The sequence below is a fragment of the Ursus americanus genome, chromosome 36, assembly GCF_024610735.1.
Source record: "Ursus americanus isolate L20-20 chromosome 36, mUrsAme1.1.p, whole genome shotgun sequence".
In the NCBI taxonomy this organism is placed as follows: domain Eukaryota; kingdom Metazoa; phylum Chordata; class Mammalia; order Carnivora; family Ursidae; genus Ursus; species Ursus americanus.
Window position 1 is genome coordinate 25,391,208 of NC_142162.1, and position 14,650 is coordinate 25,405,857.

The 14,650-nt window shown below is 56.5% G+C and overlaps 1 protein-coding gene across 6 annotated transcripts in view; it reads left to right on the forward strand.

Moving 5' to 3' along the window:
* MAPKBP1 (mitogen-activated protein kinase binding protein 1) overlaps positions 1–14,602 on the forward strand; it is a 50,382-nt gene extending 35,780 nt beyond the window's left edge. For 3 of the 6 annotated variants that reach the window (XM_045771290.2, XM_045771282.2, XM_087859274.1), the window contains 23 exons: positions 582–742; positions 1,536–1,725; positions 2,304–2,450; positions 2,661–2,836; positions 3,618–3,709; positions 3,980–4,105; positions 4,470–4,540; positions 4,684–4,805; positions 5,088–5,163; positions 5,277–5,388; positions 5,566–5,629; positions 5,877–6,011; positions 6,221–6,357; positions 6,562–6,617; positions 7,986–8,222; positions 8,639–8,805; positions 9,043–9,188; positions 9,291–9,488; positions 9,656–9,740; positions 10,042–10,325; positions 10,547–11,146; positions 11,576–11,661; positions 12,137–14,602. In XM_045771290.2, coding sequence (XP_045627246.1) covers positions 582–742; positions 1,536–1,725; positions 2,304–2,450; positions 2,661–2,836; positions 3,618–3,709; positions 3,980–4,105; positions 4,470–4,540; positions 4,684–4,805; positions 5,088–5,163; positions 5,277–5,388; positions 5,566–5,629; positions 5,877–6,011; positions 6,221–6,357; positions 6,562–6,617; positions 7,986–8,222; positions 8,639–8,805; positions 9,043–9,188; positions 9,291–9,488; positions 9,656–9,740; positions 10,042–10,325; positions 10,547–11,146; positions 11,576–11,661; positions 12,137–12,364 — 3,696 coding nt within the window. In that variant the 3' untranslated portion in view covers positions 12,365–14,602. The remainder of the gene's footprint in view (positions 1–581; positions 743–1,535; positions 1,726–2,303; positions 2,451–2,660; positions 2,837–3,617; positions 3,710–3,979; positions 4,106–4,469; positions 4,541–4,683; positions 4,806–5,087; positions 5,164–5,276; positions 5,389–5,565; positions 5,630–5,876; positions 6,012–6,220; positions 6,358–6,561; positions 6,618–7,985; positions 8,223–8,638; positions 8,806–9,042; positions 9,189–9,290; positions 9,489–9,655; positions 9,741–10,041; positions 10,326–10,546; positions 11,147–11,575; positions 11,662–12,136) is intronic. The other 3 variants (XM_045771306.2, XM_045771299.2, XM_045771304.2) reach the window with 3 other exon arrangements.
* Positions 14,603–14,650: the final 48 nt, after the last annotated feature.

Below are 14,650 nucleotides of genomic sequence, written 5' to 3' on the forward strand. Positions count from 1 at the left end.
AAGCACCTCTGTCCCGATGGGTAGGGGCTGGCCGCCCATGTGTCAGCTCAGGGGCGATCGCGTGCCTCTGGCTCCGTAGCAGGGGCTAGGCCCTCATGCATGCAGAGGGGACCGCAGGAAAGAGGAGCTTGGGGGAGCCACAGCTTGGTCTAGTTCAGCCCACGGAGATCTGTATAACTCCCTCCTCTCTGCTTTCTCTTTCCACCTTTCTTTCTCCTGCTTCCTTCTTCTGCTCAGAATACAGACAGCTTCACAGTAAGTGGTGCCTAGACCCTCCCGTCTTTCTCATGCTGTTTCTTTCTCTCTGCTGGGCTTTTCCTACTTTGTCCTCTTTGTCAAAAATCTCTTGTGCCTTAGAAGGGTCCCTGACTCCCATCCCCCGACTGCACGTGGCTGTGGGCCCTCTGGCCACCTGCTGCTGGAGGGAGGGGCATCTCTAGATGACAGCTGAGGGGCTCAGGCCAGAGCAGCTGGGCAGCCCTCTCCTCGCCTCTGCCTTGGCTGGTCTCTTCTCTTGGCAGGCGACTGTCGAGGAGGGGTTGGGCAGGGGACCCTTGCTGACCCGGCCCCTCTGCCTGCAGACCACTGTGGCCCACTGCATCTCTGTGAGCCAGGACTACATCTTCTGTGGCTGTGCCGATGGCACCGTGCGCCTCTTCAATCCCTCCAACCTGCACTTCCTCAGCACGCTGCCCCGGCCCCACGCCCTGGGGACAGACATTGCCAGCATCACTGAGGCCAGGTGAGCTACGTAGGCCCCCTGCCTCCACTCAGAGCCTCCCTCTGGGCCCAGCCTTCCCTGGCTGTGCCTCAGGGAACAAAGCAAAGAGTGTACCCGTGCCCCAGTGATTGCCAGACCTACCGTTTTGGGTTTATCAGTACCGTTGCCACCAAGGAGACCGCACCCCATGGGGAAGCAGGGGTGTCTCAGTAAGTGGGAGTTAGGAAGGCCTTGTTGTAAGATTTGGGCTCATATTGGTTGATTTTAGGGATGGTTCAAGGGATTGAAGCTTTGCTCTGGTTAGATGCTGTCAGGAAGGAGGGGCAAGTGCACAGTTGGACATCTTCATAATTTTTATCTGAAAGGTGGAAGGGAAGGTATGGGGCTAATTTGTCATTGGCAAAGCAGCAGCAGTCAGTCACCACAGACGGGACTGGAAATGTTCGGTCATGTGTGTGGTTTGTACAGTGCTGTGCGTTCATCTGTGCTCTCAGACACAGTTAGAGGGGTCTTGTTTTTGTTCCTCTCTGTCACACCACACAGTTCCCTTGTCTGACTGTGGTGTTCCGTGACATGGGTTATGTTCCTCGTGAGAGCTCGATGGTCCGACAGCTGGTGCCGGGTCAGCTCCCTGCTGACAGCTGTCAGACGCTGCTTTTTCCCTTCTCAAGCAGCTACCCCCCTGCAGGTCTGGAGAGCGTTCCCCAGGCTCGTTCCGCTTCTTCCTTTGTGGTTTGGCTTCTGTTTTCATTCTTTTCAATCCTTCATTTCATCGGCTCTCCACTCACTCTTTGTCCTGTCCTCTTCCGTACAGTCGCCTCTTCTCTGGAGTGGCCAATGCCAAGTATCCAGACACCATTGCCTTGACCTTTGATCCTACGAATCAGTGGCTGTCTTGTGTATACAACGACCACAGCATTTATGTTTGGGATGTGAGGGACCCCAAGAAAGTGGGCAAGGTGTACTCGGCTCTGTATCATTCCTCCTGTGTCTGGAGTGTGGAGGTACGTGGGCTGGGCTGGCCTGGGACTGGCCAGGTTCGCTGGGGTACCATTCTGAGGCAGGAAGTGGGGATCCCTGAGTATAAAGTTACATTCCTGCTGCCTCCTTGTTTCTCCAGCAGCATCCCCGTGTATCCACGTATCTTCATCTGGGTCCCGAGGATTGAGCTTGAATTTTAATGCTTATACATCTCAGGCTTCTTCCATTGCACCCGTGTCTGTCCTTAGCTTTGCCTCATCCTGGGTGGGTGACCTTGGACAAGTTACTGAACTTGACTTAGCCTCAGTTTCCTGAACTGTAAATCGATGCACCTGATTTATCTAGTTGTCCAAGAATTAAATGAAACGATATAAGTGGGGGACATGGAACAGTGCCTGGAACATCATAGGAGCTCGGTGAGGGTGTTTGCCGGGAGTGATTATAGAGGGTGTCTGATAGGTGCGGCTTGCTTACTATGTGACAAATGCTGTGCTACGTTCTGGCCGGCGTTCTCTCTTTAATCTCATTCCCTCCCATGTCCTGGGCGGGGAGAGGACTGCCACCTAACTGGAGGTCTGACTTTGTTCCCTCTGCCCCTCAGGTCTACCCTGAAGTGAAGGACAGTAATCAGGCCTGCCTGCCCCCCAGTTCCTTTATCACCTGTTCCTCAGACAATACCATCCGCCTGTGGAACACAGAGAGCTCCGGGGTGCACGGCTCCACGCTGCACCGAAACATCCTCAGCAATGTGAGCCCCGAGGCTGTAGGGCATCTGCTCTGTGCTTAGTGCCCCCATCCCCTCAGCCTTCACGCCTCCCTCTCAGGGACCGGGTCCCCAGATTCTGATCTTCCTTCTCTGGTTTGGCCGGGGTGTATCTTGTCCAGCTTTCCTTTCCCCTTGCAGCTGTACTGGGTCAGGCCTGCCTTACCCGCCCCCTCTCCTGACCTGCTCCACTAGGACCTCATTAAGATCATCTATGTGGATGGGAACACTCAGGCCCTCCTGGACACTGAGCTGCCCGGAGGAGACAAAGCCGATGCGTCCCTGATGGACCCCCGTGTGGGCATTCGCTCTGTGTGTATCAGCCCCAACGGACAGCATCTAGCTTCTGGGGACCGTGTAGGCACGCTCAGGTAATGCCAGGCCCGGAGTGGTACTGACTGTCTCCCACAGCGCAGGCTGGGGGATTAGGTCCCGAAGGACAGAGCTTGAGAAAAATGGGCTCAAAAAGATCGGGGAACAAGATGTCTATATACAAGGGGAAAGATAGTAACTTTACAATGAAGGAACCCAGCAGAAACCATCCTAACCAAGTGATTAAGCTTATCAGCCACATGTCAGCATCATGAAGCTTGTGATATGATGCATTAAGCAGCCACATAGCGTGGTTTCTGTGGTATTCTTGCCAAAAATGCATCAGCTCAGTCCAGTCATGGGAAAACAGCAGGCAGACTCAAACTGAGGTACAGAGGACGGAGTAACCAATACTCTTCTGAAGAGTACTGGGGAGTGCTCAGTACTCCTCAAAAGCATCAGGGTCATGAAAGATGAGAGACTGAAGAACTGTCACCGACTACAGGAAACTGAGGAGAAATAACAGCTAAGTGCAATTGGACTCTTGGTAGAATTCTGGATCCAGAAAAGATATTGTGGAAAAACTGGTGAAATTAAACTAAAATCTTGAATTAGCAGTATTGTACCAATGTAAATTTCCTGGTTCTGGTATTCGAACTGTCATTAAAGTGGAAAATCTACATACTCATTGCCATTTTTCTCTAAGCCTAAAGGCTCAAAAATAAATAAAATTTATTTAAAAACAAGGCCTGGGAGCGGGGAGGATAGAGCAGAGAACGGAGGGTGAGTCTGTCCTCCTCCAGCCCGGCCGTGACCTCGTCCGTCTCCGCGTCTTGGCAGGGTGCACGAGCTGCAGTCCCTGAGCGAGATGCTGAAGGTGGAGGCCCACGACTCGGAGATCCTCTGCCTGGAGTACTCTAAGCCCGACACGGGTAAGGAGCATGTGGTGTCTGGCCCGGAGTGGCGCGGGGCTCCTCCAGTCCTGCTGGTGCCACGTGCATCCGTCCCGGCTCTGGGACTTGGGACCGAACATCATTTGAAGCATTTGGTGTCTTCGCAGGTTTAGCGGAGGACGGCTCCATTCCTGCTCCGTGGCTCACTTGGCTTAGGGCTATGGGGCTCGGTTCCTGTGGGTCTTTGCCGGGCCCAGATGGGGGCCTGCTCTGGGCACTCAGGGGCTGATGGAGTCCTTTCAACCCCAGGTCTGAAGCTGCTGGCATCAGCGAGCCGGGACCGGCTCATCCACGTGTTAGACGCTGGCCGTGAGTACAGCCTGCAGCAGACGTTGGACGAGCACTCATCCTCCATCACTGCTGTCAAGTTTGCAGGTGGGGGCAGGGCAATTGAGGCACATTTTGCCACCTGCCACCAACATCCTCCACCCCCACCCTGACTGCCACCGGCCTGCCTCCATGAGAAGGGTGTGCTGGTCACAGGGGTGTGTTGGACAGCAGCTGGGAGGCCTGGGGCCAGATGGGAAGGCAGGTGGAATATAGACTCTCTGTCTAGGGGACCCTGAGCCAACCAGGTTGGCTGAGGATAGAGAGAACGGAAAGCTTAGGTTTGGAGGGAAGTGCCCTGATTTAACTGGTTGTCTGGGCCACGTAGAAAGCTCAGTAGTGGGGCAGTAGAGGAAGGGCTGGCCCCCTTGTGGTGAGAGCAGTGGGAAAACTAGGCCCCCCTCTTCCATAGCCAGCGATGGGCAAGTCCGCATGATCAGCTGTGGAGCAGACAAGAGCATTTACTTCCGCACTGCACAGAAGGTGAGGGTGTGGGGCTTCCCTGAATGGGGCTGGGGTTGGGGGTGGGGGTTTCTACCGGTCCCCCAGCTGAGGTTGTAAGTGGTGAAGGGAGGTGAAAGCGGGGCTCTCTGGGCCTGGTGGGCCCACATGCTCTACCCCTGCAGTCTGGAGATGGAGTCCAGTTTACACGGACACACCACGTGGTACGGAAGACGACCCTCTATGACATGGATGTGGAGCCTAGCTGGAAGTACACGGCCATCGGCTGCCAGGACCGAAATATTCGGTGGGTATCCCCTTCTCAAACCATCTGACCACATTCCTTCAAGCCCGAGGGGGTCAGCTCTAGGCAGCTCTCTCCCCACTTCTATCTTTTTGTCCAGGACTGTGTGCCCACTTGAGCCTACAGAATGAGCACTTTGCCGTACCCAAGAGGCAGTAGCCCCTTTGGTGTTGGGGAGTGGCTGCCAGAGAGAACAGGGCTGGGACTGATGCTGGGGTCTCTGCCACCCAGGTGTGCTTGATCACGGCCTCCTCCTCCTGTGAACAAGAGCATGTTTCTTTACAGGATCTTTAACATCAGCAGTGGGAAGCAGAAGAAGCTGTTTAAAGGGTCACAGGGTGAGGACGGCACTCTGATTAAGGTAAGGGCCCAGGAGGACGGGCCCTGGGCCAGAGAAAGGGAGCACTGGGGTACTAGGTGGAAAGGGACTGGTGCTTCCCTTGTGCTCTGCCAGCTGTGCGTCCTACTCCACAGGTGCAGACGGACCCCTCAGGGATCTACATCGCCACCAGCTGTTCTGACAAGAACCTCTCCATTTTTGACTTCTCCTCAGGCGAGTGCGTGGCCACCATGTTTGGCCACTCAGGTGAGTGTTGCCCCAGTACTCTGCTGCTGGAACTTTACTCTTTCTTGCCTTAGTTTCTTGGGATCTAGCAGAGCTGCCTGCCCCTCCCTTCCAACCAACATCCACGTCCACTGTTGGGACAGAAGCTTGGCTGGGACTTCAGGGTGGCTCATAGGCCGTATTCCTTGTTCCTCACAGAGATTGTCACTGGCATGAAGTTTAGTAATGACTGCAAACATCTCATCTCAGTGTCTGGAGACAGGTGAGCAGAAGCCAGCTTCCCTGAGACACAGATTTTTCCTCTGTGACACACACACCCTGCCCCCTCCTCTCTCTTCACTTCAGTGATGTCTCTGGGAAATAGGGCTGAGCAGGGGTATTTCTAGGGCCTGACGTGGCACTCAAGGGTGGCTCTGGTCTTGCCAGCCCGTGGATTAGGGGAACTAGTGGGGTTCTGCCCCAGAGTCCTGCCTTACCTCTCCCTCACCCAACTCTGTGGGTCTACGCAGCTGTATATTCGTATGGCGCCTGAGCTCTGAGATGACCATCAGCATGAGGCAGCGTCTGGCTGAGCTGCGCCAGCGTCAGCGAGGGGGCAAGCAGCAAGGACCATCTTCTCCCCAAAGGGCCGCAGGACCCAACCGGTGAGAACGGATATGGGCTAGTGGTGGGTGGGCATCCATACTGCTCGCTGTCTCAGTGCTCCTCCTTTTTGCTCTGGACCTGCCATTCACCTGTACCTCCTGACTCCTGGATCCCCCAACACCTGTTTCTTAACCTGAAGACCCATGAACATTGGCCTCTTCCTGCGTTGAATCTCCTCTTCCCATGACCTTCCTTGTCTTGGACTCAGGCACGAGGCCTCATCGATGCTGTCTCCTGGACCAGCTCTGTCGTCAGACAGTGACAAGGAGGGAGAAGACGAGGGCACCGAAGAAGAAGAGCTTCCAGCTCTGCCCATCCTTGCCAAGGGTACCAAGAAGGAGCCAGGTGTGTGGAAGTCTGGAGTAGGTACAGACAGGCACCATTTGGCACAGTGGCTAGATATGCCCTTTCTGAGACTGAGGGGGAGAGCAGGGTGAGCCGAGGAAAGCAGAGCATCGCTGTGGCCACACAGGGATATGGCTGGTGCGGGGCCAGGGCTCTGGGTGGGTGGGCAGGAGACACTCTCTCTGACTGCCTGTCTCTGTCTAGTCTCAGTGCCAGGCCCAGCCCTGCCCCGAAGCCTGTCCCACTGGGAGATGAGTCGGGTGAGTCACCATTATTAAAAATGCCTTTCCAAGGTTAAAACGGGTGGAGGAAGGTGAAAGCAGGGCTCTCTGGGCCTGCCCACGTGCTGTACCCCTTGTGTCCAAGGAAGGGCCTCGTGGGAGAGTTTGAGCAGCTCGTCTGGTCCCAGGTTAGGGATGACGAAGCCCAGGAGTCTCCTTCCCGTAGGCCAGGTGGGGTGGCCTGCGAGGTCTAGTCACCACTCGCAGAAGTGCTCCACAGTTCAGCTGCTGGGGGCCTGGGAGTAAATGTGAACAAACAATAGGTGGAGGTGGGGAGTAGACAGGGGGTGTCTGAGCCAAACAGTTAGAACTGAGTTAGAGTTCAAGGGGCGCCTGGGTGGTTCAGTCGGTTAAGTGTCTGACTCTTGGTTTCAGCTTAGGTCGTGATCTCAGTGCGGTGGGATCGAGCCCCAAGGGCCCTGGCATGGGGCCCTGCTTCTTGCTCCGCTTAGGGCTCCATGCTCAGAGGAGAGTTTGCTTGTTCCTCTCCGTCCCCCTCTGCACCCCCCCTTGTGACCATACGCCTGTGTGCGAGTGCTCTCTCTCTCTCTCTCCCCCCCCAAATAAATAAATGGATAAAATGTTAAAAAAAAAAAAAAAGACAAGTTCAAGAACATCAAATGTTCGAAGAGTAGGCATCTGGAGAGACTATAGTTCTAAAGACTCCAGGTTGGGAGGTAAGCTCAGAACTTCCAGAGCGGTGATTTAGAGGGACAGGGCCGTGAGAGGACCAGTAAGTGGGCGGCTACTTCAGGGCAGCCAGAAGGAGGGTCAGGGCTTTCTGAGCAAGCCCACGGCAGCCCCGCCCTCGCTCGTGCCACGTCAAGACTCTCAAGTGGCAGCACTAGCATTGGCACTAGCAGCTCCATGGAATGATGGTGGTGTGGTGCCTCTAGTGCCTTCTGACCAGCCCAGGGGCTCAAGGGTGGACCGCTGGTTTGTCCCTGGTGCTCTGAGTGGACTTGGGGCTGACCTCAGAGTAAGGGAGATCACCAGCTCCGAGGGGTCCATGACGCCAGGTGAAGGCTGGGACTAGAAGGTCTAAGACAGGATGTGGAGTGAAGCTAAGAGCATGAACTCTGGAGCCAGACTACTTGAGTTGTGACCTGCAGGCAGGCCACTTCCTGTCCGTGGGATTAGATGGGCTCCTTAAGCCCACTGTGCTTCAGTTTTCCCATCTGTAAAAATGGGGATAATAATAATACCTACTTCATAAGGTTGTTGTGGGGACTAAGTGAGTAAATACATGTACAGAAAGTGCATGGCACACAGTAAGTGATATGTGAGTGTTTGCTGGTGCTATTGGGTGGTGGTTGTGACCCCTCCCTAACCCCTGCCTCACACCAGGCACAGGAGACGGCGGAGTTCCTGGCCCCAGCTCCTGCAGCCAACCAAGGACCCAGAAGAAGGGGCCGCTGGGCTCAGCCAGGTGTGGAGCTGAGTGTCCGCTCCATGCTGGACCTGCGGCAGCTAGAGACACTGACCCCGAGCTCTCGAGGCGCTAGCCAAGACTTGCTGGCCATGACCCCATCTTGTCCTGGGAAGCATGGTCAGCAGGCCCCTGAGACCTCCCATGCTAGCCAGGTGAGCCAGCTTTCTCCCAGCAGCTTTAGCCAGCCTTATGCCAACAGCTGGGGCCCGAGCACTGGGCCAGCTGTGCTTGCTCTGCCCCTGTGGTAGGTATATGGGTGATGTGGATTGCAAAGGTTCAGGCTGGCTAAGCTGTATGGTCTGGTGATTGCGGTGCTACCCTTTGTCCTGGGCCAGGTTTCTTAAAGGGGTCATGATATTAAGTGGTGGCTGGAGGTTAGCAGTCCGGAGCGTGACAGAATATAGTTATTCCAGAAACTTAAGAACATTAGCTGGAGTTCTCCTCAGAATGGGAATATTCAACTTCCCCCAGAATTGATGCACACCAGATCCTTGCCCACCTCCCCCTCTTTTCCCAGACCCTCTCTCACATCAGCAGCCTCTTGTAACACCCCTTTGTGTGTTCCCAGAAGGAAAAGCCCCCTCGGCCTCAGGCTTCCCAACCCTGTTCCTGTCCCCACATTATTCGGTTGTTGTCCCAAGAGGAAGGGGTGTTTGCCCAAGATCTGGAGCCTGCACCCATCGAAGATGGTATTGTCTACCCGGAGCCGAGTGACAGCCCCACCCTGGATACCAGGCAAGGGTCCTTCCCTCACCAGACCTCAGGAGCCATGCAGTCTTCCTTTCCCAGGTTCCCCTTCCCTGAGCATTTAGTTAGGGGAGGGCTGGCCCAGGTTCTTCAGGGCTTGCCCGCCACTTCACCCCTACCTTATCCCCAGTCCACTCACAGGTCGGGGAGAAGGAAGCCAGGTGTCGGTGGGGCTGCTCACCCCTGCTAACTGCCTTTTCTTTCCCCCGCTGGCCTTCTTGGAAGTGAGTTCCAGGTGCAGGCTCCAGCCCGAGGGACCCTGGGAAGAGTGTATCCAGGCAGCAGGGGCTCTGAAAAGCACAGTCCTGACAGCGCCTGCTCTGTGGATTATAGTAGCAGCCGCCTTTCCAGCCCCGAGCACCCCAACGAAGGTGAGGCTGTGACTTTGAGGGAGGTCAGTGGACTGAGGTGGGAGTGGAGGCTCTGGCGATGGTGGGTGCAGCGTGATGCTTCTCTCCCCTTCCCACATCCAGACTCGGAGAGCACGGAGCCCCTGAGTGTGGATGGCATTTCCTCAGACCTTGAAGAGCCAGCCGAGGGTGATGAGGAAGAGGAGGAAGAAGAGGGAGGCACTGGCTCCTATGGGCTGCAGGAAGGCAGTCCCCATACCCCAGACCAGGAGCAGTTTCTAAAACAGCACTTTGAGACTCTGGCCAATGGGGCTGCTCCAGGTGTGGTCAGAGGGCCAGTATGTGGTCACCGTAGTCTGCCCTTCTTCCCTCCTTCCCTGGCTGAGAGGGAGGGTCCAAGGGCAGGCCATGCTCTGGGGTTACCATCTAGGGGAGGCAGAATCTGGGGGGAGGGCTTGCTTCAATTCATGATTTCTGTACCTTGGTAGGGGGACCAGTCCGGGTACCAGAGAGGACAGAGTCTCGGAGCATCTCTTCACGATTCCTGTTGCAAGTGCAGACTCCCCCACTCAGGTACTTCTCCCCACGGCTGCTCTCACTCTCCTACAAGGAGCTGTGTCTTACTTGACCTCCCAGGGCTCCCGAAAGGGCTAGTCCTGCCCTTGAGGCAGCAGGCCGCTCTCCTCCTTCCAAGGCTGTCTTCTCCCCACTCCGAACAGCATTTTGCACTCCCAAGTTTTGGGACAACCAGCCTGCTGGCTTTGTGCGCGCCCTTCTCGCCCAGAGCTTCTGGTGCTGAGAGAGCTTCTCCCCGTCTTGGCAGGGAAGACTCCTAAGCCTTCTCTGGGCCTTCTTCCACATTTCCTCCCTGTAGGGAACCATCTCCCTCTTCCTCAAGCCTGGCGCTGTCATCGAGACCAGTCCAGATGCTGCCGGCTTTGGGTGAGCAGCTGAGAGGCAGTGGTGCCAGTCCTCCAGGAGCACCCCCAGAGGCAGAGCCCTCCCCTGGAAATGCTGGCCCTCAGCAGGCAGTTCCTGTGCTTTTGCCAAGACGCCGTCTCAACCCTGACAGCAGCTGGGCTCCCAAGAGAGTGGCTGCAGCCAGCACCTTAGGTGGACTCCAGAAAGCCCAGTCTGTGCAGAGTCTGGTGCCGCAGGGTGAGGAGCCTGGTGGGCTCAACTCTGGGGTGCGGGGAGTATGGAGCGCATGTGCATGCTAGAGGAAGGAGGGCCTGATTTAGCCCTGATGTGTCACGGTGCTTGCCACTGGGTGTCCTTTAGTAGGTATGTGCAGGGCACAGCAACTCCTAGTGAGCTGTGAGCCTTAGCGCCTGGGATGCCTTCCTCACCGCCTGACCTGTGTCTGTCTGTCTTCTCAGCAGATGACGCCCCTCCACCCGGCCCATCGCTCCTACGGGAAATGGAGGCCCAGGAGGGCCTGCGCTCCCTGCCACAGGCTGATGGCCGTCTGTCTCGGCCTCAGTCCTACCAGAACCCCACCACCAGTTCCATGGCCAAGATTTCCCGCAGCATCTCTGTCGGGGAGAATTTGGGTCTGGCGGCCGAACCTCAAGCTCCTGCTCCCGTCCGAGTCTCACCGCTCAGCAAGCTAGCCCTGCCCAGCCGGGCTCACCTGGTCCTGGACATCCCAAAGCCACTGCCTGATCGTCCTACCTTGGCCACGTTCTCACCTGTTACCAAGGGCAGGGCCCCTGGTGAGGCAGAACAGCCTGGCTCCCCAGTGGGCCTAGGAAAGGCTCACAGTACATCTGAGAGGCGGGCCTATTTGGGGGAGGGTGCCCCTCCCAAGCCTAGGACAGAGTGCCAGGCTCAGCCTGGGCCCAACAGCCCCTGTGCCCAGCAGCTGCTGGTCAGCAGCCTCCTCCGAGGCCCTGAGAACTTGCAGCCCCTACCCCCCGAGAAGACTCCCAGCCCCATGGAATGCACCAGGCCAGGGGCAGCCCTGAGCCAGAACTCAGGTGTGCACAGCTCCCCAGCTCTCATCTCCTGCCCCATCCTCTTTCTCCTGTCTCTGTTGTCTGCTCTCGGGCTCCATCCCATTTCTGTGCGTCCAGCCTTTGGCGTTTTCGTCCTGTCTGCTCCTGTCTTGGTCCATAAGTCACACCCCTGATGGTGAGACACTCCTGCCAACCTTCACGATCTCCTTGTGACCCACTTGTCCCTTCATTGCCGTCTGGCTTCTTGGGCTGGGGCTGGCCCTCCCCTCAGGACCTTGTTTTCTGTGTGGTGTTGGTGGGCGGTGTTGGGAAGGAAGGAGGCAAGGAGAGGGCAAGTAGAGGGGGTGTGATCCTGTGGGTAGGCCTCTCCTGCTCTCAGGGGCCCCTGGGTGGGGAGGCCTGAAAGGGCAGCTTTGCTAGGCCTTACTGAGTTGTATTTGTCCCTCCCAGAACCAGCAGTGAGCCTGGAGGAGTGTGAACAACTTGTGGCGGAGCTCCAGGGCAACGTGCGCCAGGCCGTGCGGCTCTACCACTTGGTACGTGTTGGGCACTCACCGTGGGGGAGGCAGCGCGTCAGCAGGGCTAGCTGAGTGTCCAGAACAACCACAGGCTCTACCACGGACGGGTGGGTGGAACAATCAAGAACAGCCAGGGCAGAGGAGGCGAGGGAGTTAGAGGCCAGGGCAGGCCTCTTGAGCCCAGCACCTACTGATCATCTCTTCTGGAGACTTCCTCAGTCTGGAGGGATAGGGGTCAGAGACCATATGTCCTAGTTTGCCTAGGACCTGAATGTCCTAGGACCATCCCAGTTTATGCGTGCTATCCCAGTGTGATTATTAATAATAGCTGTTGTCATATTCAAAAACGATTGGGCCACCCTAGCCGTAAGGGACAGTCCAGAGGGCCTTCTTTGGGGGCAGGCTAGACGCAGGTAGGGCCCTCCCCTTTATATATATATGACAGGATGTTCCTCCACTGTTCCTCCGACTCACTTCCCGGGTCTTGCTGCAGGTGGCTGGCTGCAAGACACCCTCAGCGGAGCAAAGTCGCATCACCCAGCTCCTCAGAAACACCTTCTCTTCAGTGCGGCAGGAGCTGGAGGCCCTGGCCGGGGCGGTGCTGTGCAGCCCGGGTGGGAGCCCTGGGGCCGTGGGGGCTGAGCAAACACAGGCCCTGCTAGAGCAATACTCAGAGCTGCTGCTTCGGGCGGTGGAGCGGCGCATGGAACGCAGACTCTAGTTCCAGAATCCTGCTCCAAGTGAATGCTCCCCCTATTCCAAACTGTAGCCCCTGCTCCACTCACCAAAACCTGCGGGGATGCTTGGAGTGGAGAGCAGGGATCAGTGTTCAGAGGGGAAGCAGCTTTCCCAGCTACTCCTCATGGGGCCCCTGTATTTATTAATTTATTTCCCTGACTGTTGCCTCACTTTCTTGGAACTCCTGCCTCCACAGCCCCTTCAGTGGCTCATGCAGGGTAGGTCTTGGATCTTTGTCATCTTGGTGCTGTGAGGCGTAGGAGGGCAGCCTGCCCCATCTGGGGGAAGTTGGGAAGGCTGGCCCTCTCTTCTTAGAAGCCATTTGAAATTACTGCAGGGATCAGCTCCCTGGGGTGGAGCACACACAGGGTATTCGGTGGGGTAGAAGTGAGAGGCCATGTGGAATCAGTGCCCTTCAGCCAACAGCGGAGCTTCACCTCTACCTCCACTTCCCCTCCCACACCAGCTGCACTCCCCTGGCTGCCAGAACAGGGGTTATCTGTTTTCCCCAATTCCTGGCAGTTCCCAAAGGCAAAGCCCTTTAGCCCTCCAGGGCGTTCCCAGCCATCAGGAGGCTTGAGTTGGTATCAAGGCCTGAGCCCCCACATTCCATTCCCATTCCCCCTCTAAGAGAGCCCTAGCATTCTCTCTCTCCCTGTGCACCCCTTTCTCTCCTGGCCAGAACTTGTGGAGACAGCTGTGGGATGTTGCTGCAGGACAGTAAAGCCCTCTGCTGGGCAAACATAAAGCCCTGGCCTCCTTTTCTCAGCCCCTTGGTCTTCCCTGTCTTCCCCATCCTGATCCCCAGCAGGCTGCTAGACCCAGAGGCCACCTTCTCCTTGCATCCTGAGTGATGCCGGTGTTAGAACTTCCCTCATGGTTTACAGGGCACCAGCCCATCTTCTAAGGACCTTGGCCACAGACAAAGTCTACACACACACACACACACACACACACACACACACACACACACACACACAGAGTTGACTGTTCATTGCTAGAGTACTTGGCTGGCTGATGTGTGCCTGGTTTCCCTTCATGTGCTACTCCTGCTTTACCACCCTGGCTCATGTGGAACTATCAAGGAGCACGGAAAGGACTGGAACACACCCGAATTCTGGATTCTTGGTGGTGGTCACAGCCTAGCCAATATGAGATGGCTCGTAGGTTTCTGGTTTGGGTGGAAGGAGCCTCCTCAAAGGCAGTGCTGGGCACCCAGGATGCTCTGGATGCTGGAAGTTGAGGGGAGGGGGAGGCACATGGAACTGCAGAAGGGGCCAAGAGACACACTGGAAAGGTGGTAGGTGGGACAGGTAAGTGGTAGCAGGGAGGGGGTAGATTAGAATTTGAAGGGCAGCTGTAGGAGTGAGGGGAAGGATATAGGGCACGGTGGGCCCGTAGAGTAGGACCAAGTAGTGAAGCAGTTGTTGAGGAGTTGGGGTGAAGAACACGTGTCTCTGGGCCCTACTGCTTCCCTCTGCCTCAGGTAAGTCAGGATAGCTTTCCCGAAGATTCAGGTCAGAAAAACCAAGTCTCCCATGGACAGGCCATGGGGTCCTGCTGGTTCTATAGGCAGAAACTTAGAAAGAAGTTGGTTTCCGTAGAGTGCCCAGCTCTTGTTTGCGTCAGCTGGAGTGCACCAGAACAGATGAAGCCGATTTCACCCCCACTTTTCTCTACTACCACCACCTGCTTGGCCAAACGGCAAACAACTGCAGCTGAGGGTGGGTGGACCCTGGCAGGGCTGCAGCTGCCCATGTGAGGGTTAGGAGTCTACTCCACTCCCCCTCCCAGCACACTAGCCACAGCCCAGACCAAATAGGGCTCAGGCCTGGCCCTCTGGCCTGGGTTCCTCGCGATCCTCAGCCAGCCAGTCCCTCAAAGGAGGGAGCTACACTCCCCCTAAGGTTTGTGAGAAGGTGGCCGCCCTTTCCTACCCCCAGCCGAGCGTGGGGTGGGAGAGGAGGTCTTGTGGTCGCTCGGCGCCCGTCCCCTTCTGCATGTCTGAGGCCACCGGCAACTGCCGCCCCCCCCCCACCCCCGACCAGATTTGCCCTGACCCAGTTTTGAACCCCCTCCTCCTTATTTATAACTTTTATACTTTGTCCAGGCCATGGCGCTTCCCTCTTCCCCAGGTCTCACGGGGCGGGGGCTGTTTTTAACTTGTCCGTTTGTATTGATGTATGAACTCGTCAATAAACACAATCATTTGTTAACTCTAGGAGGCTAGCGAGTGGGGCAGGCGGGAGAAGGCGCGGCTTCTCACAGG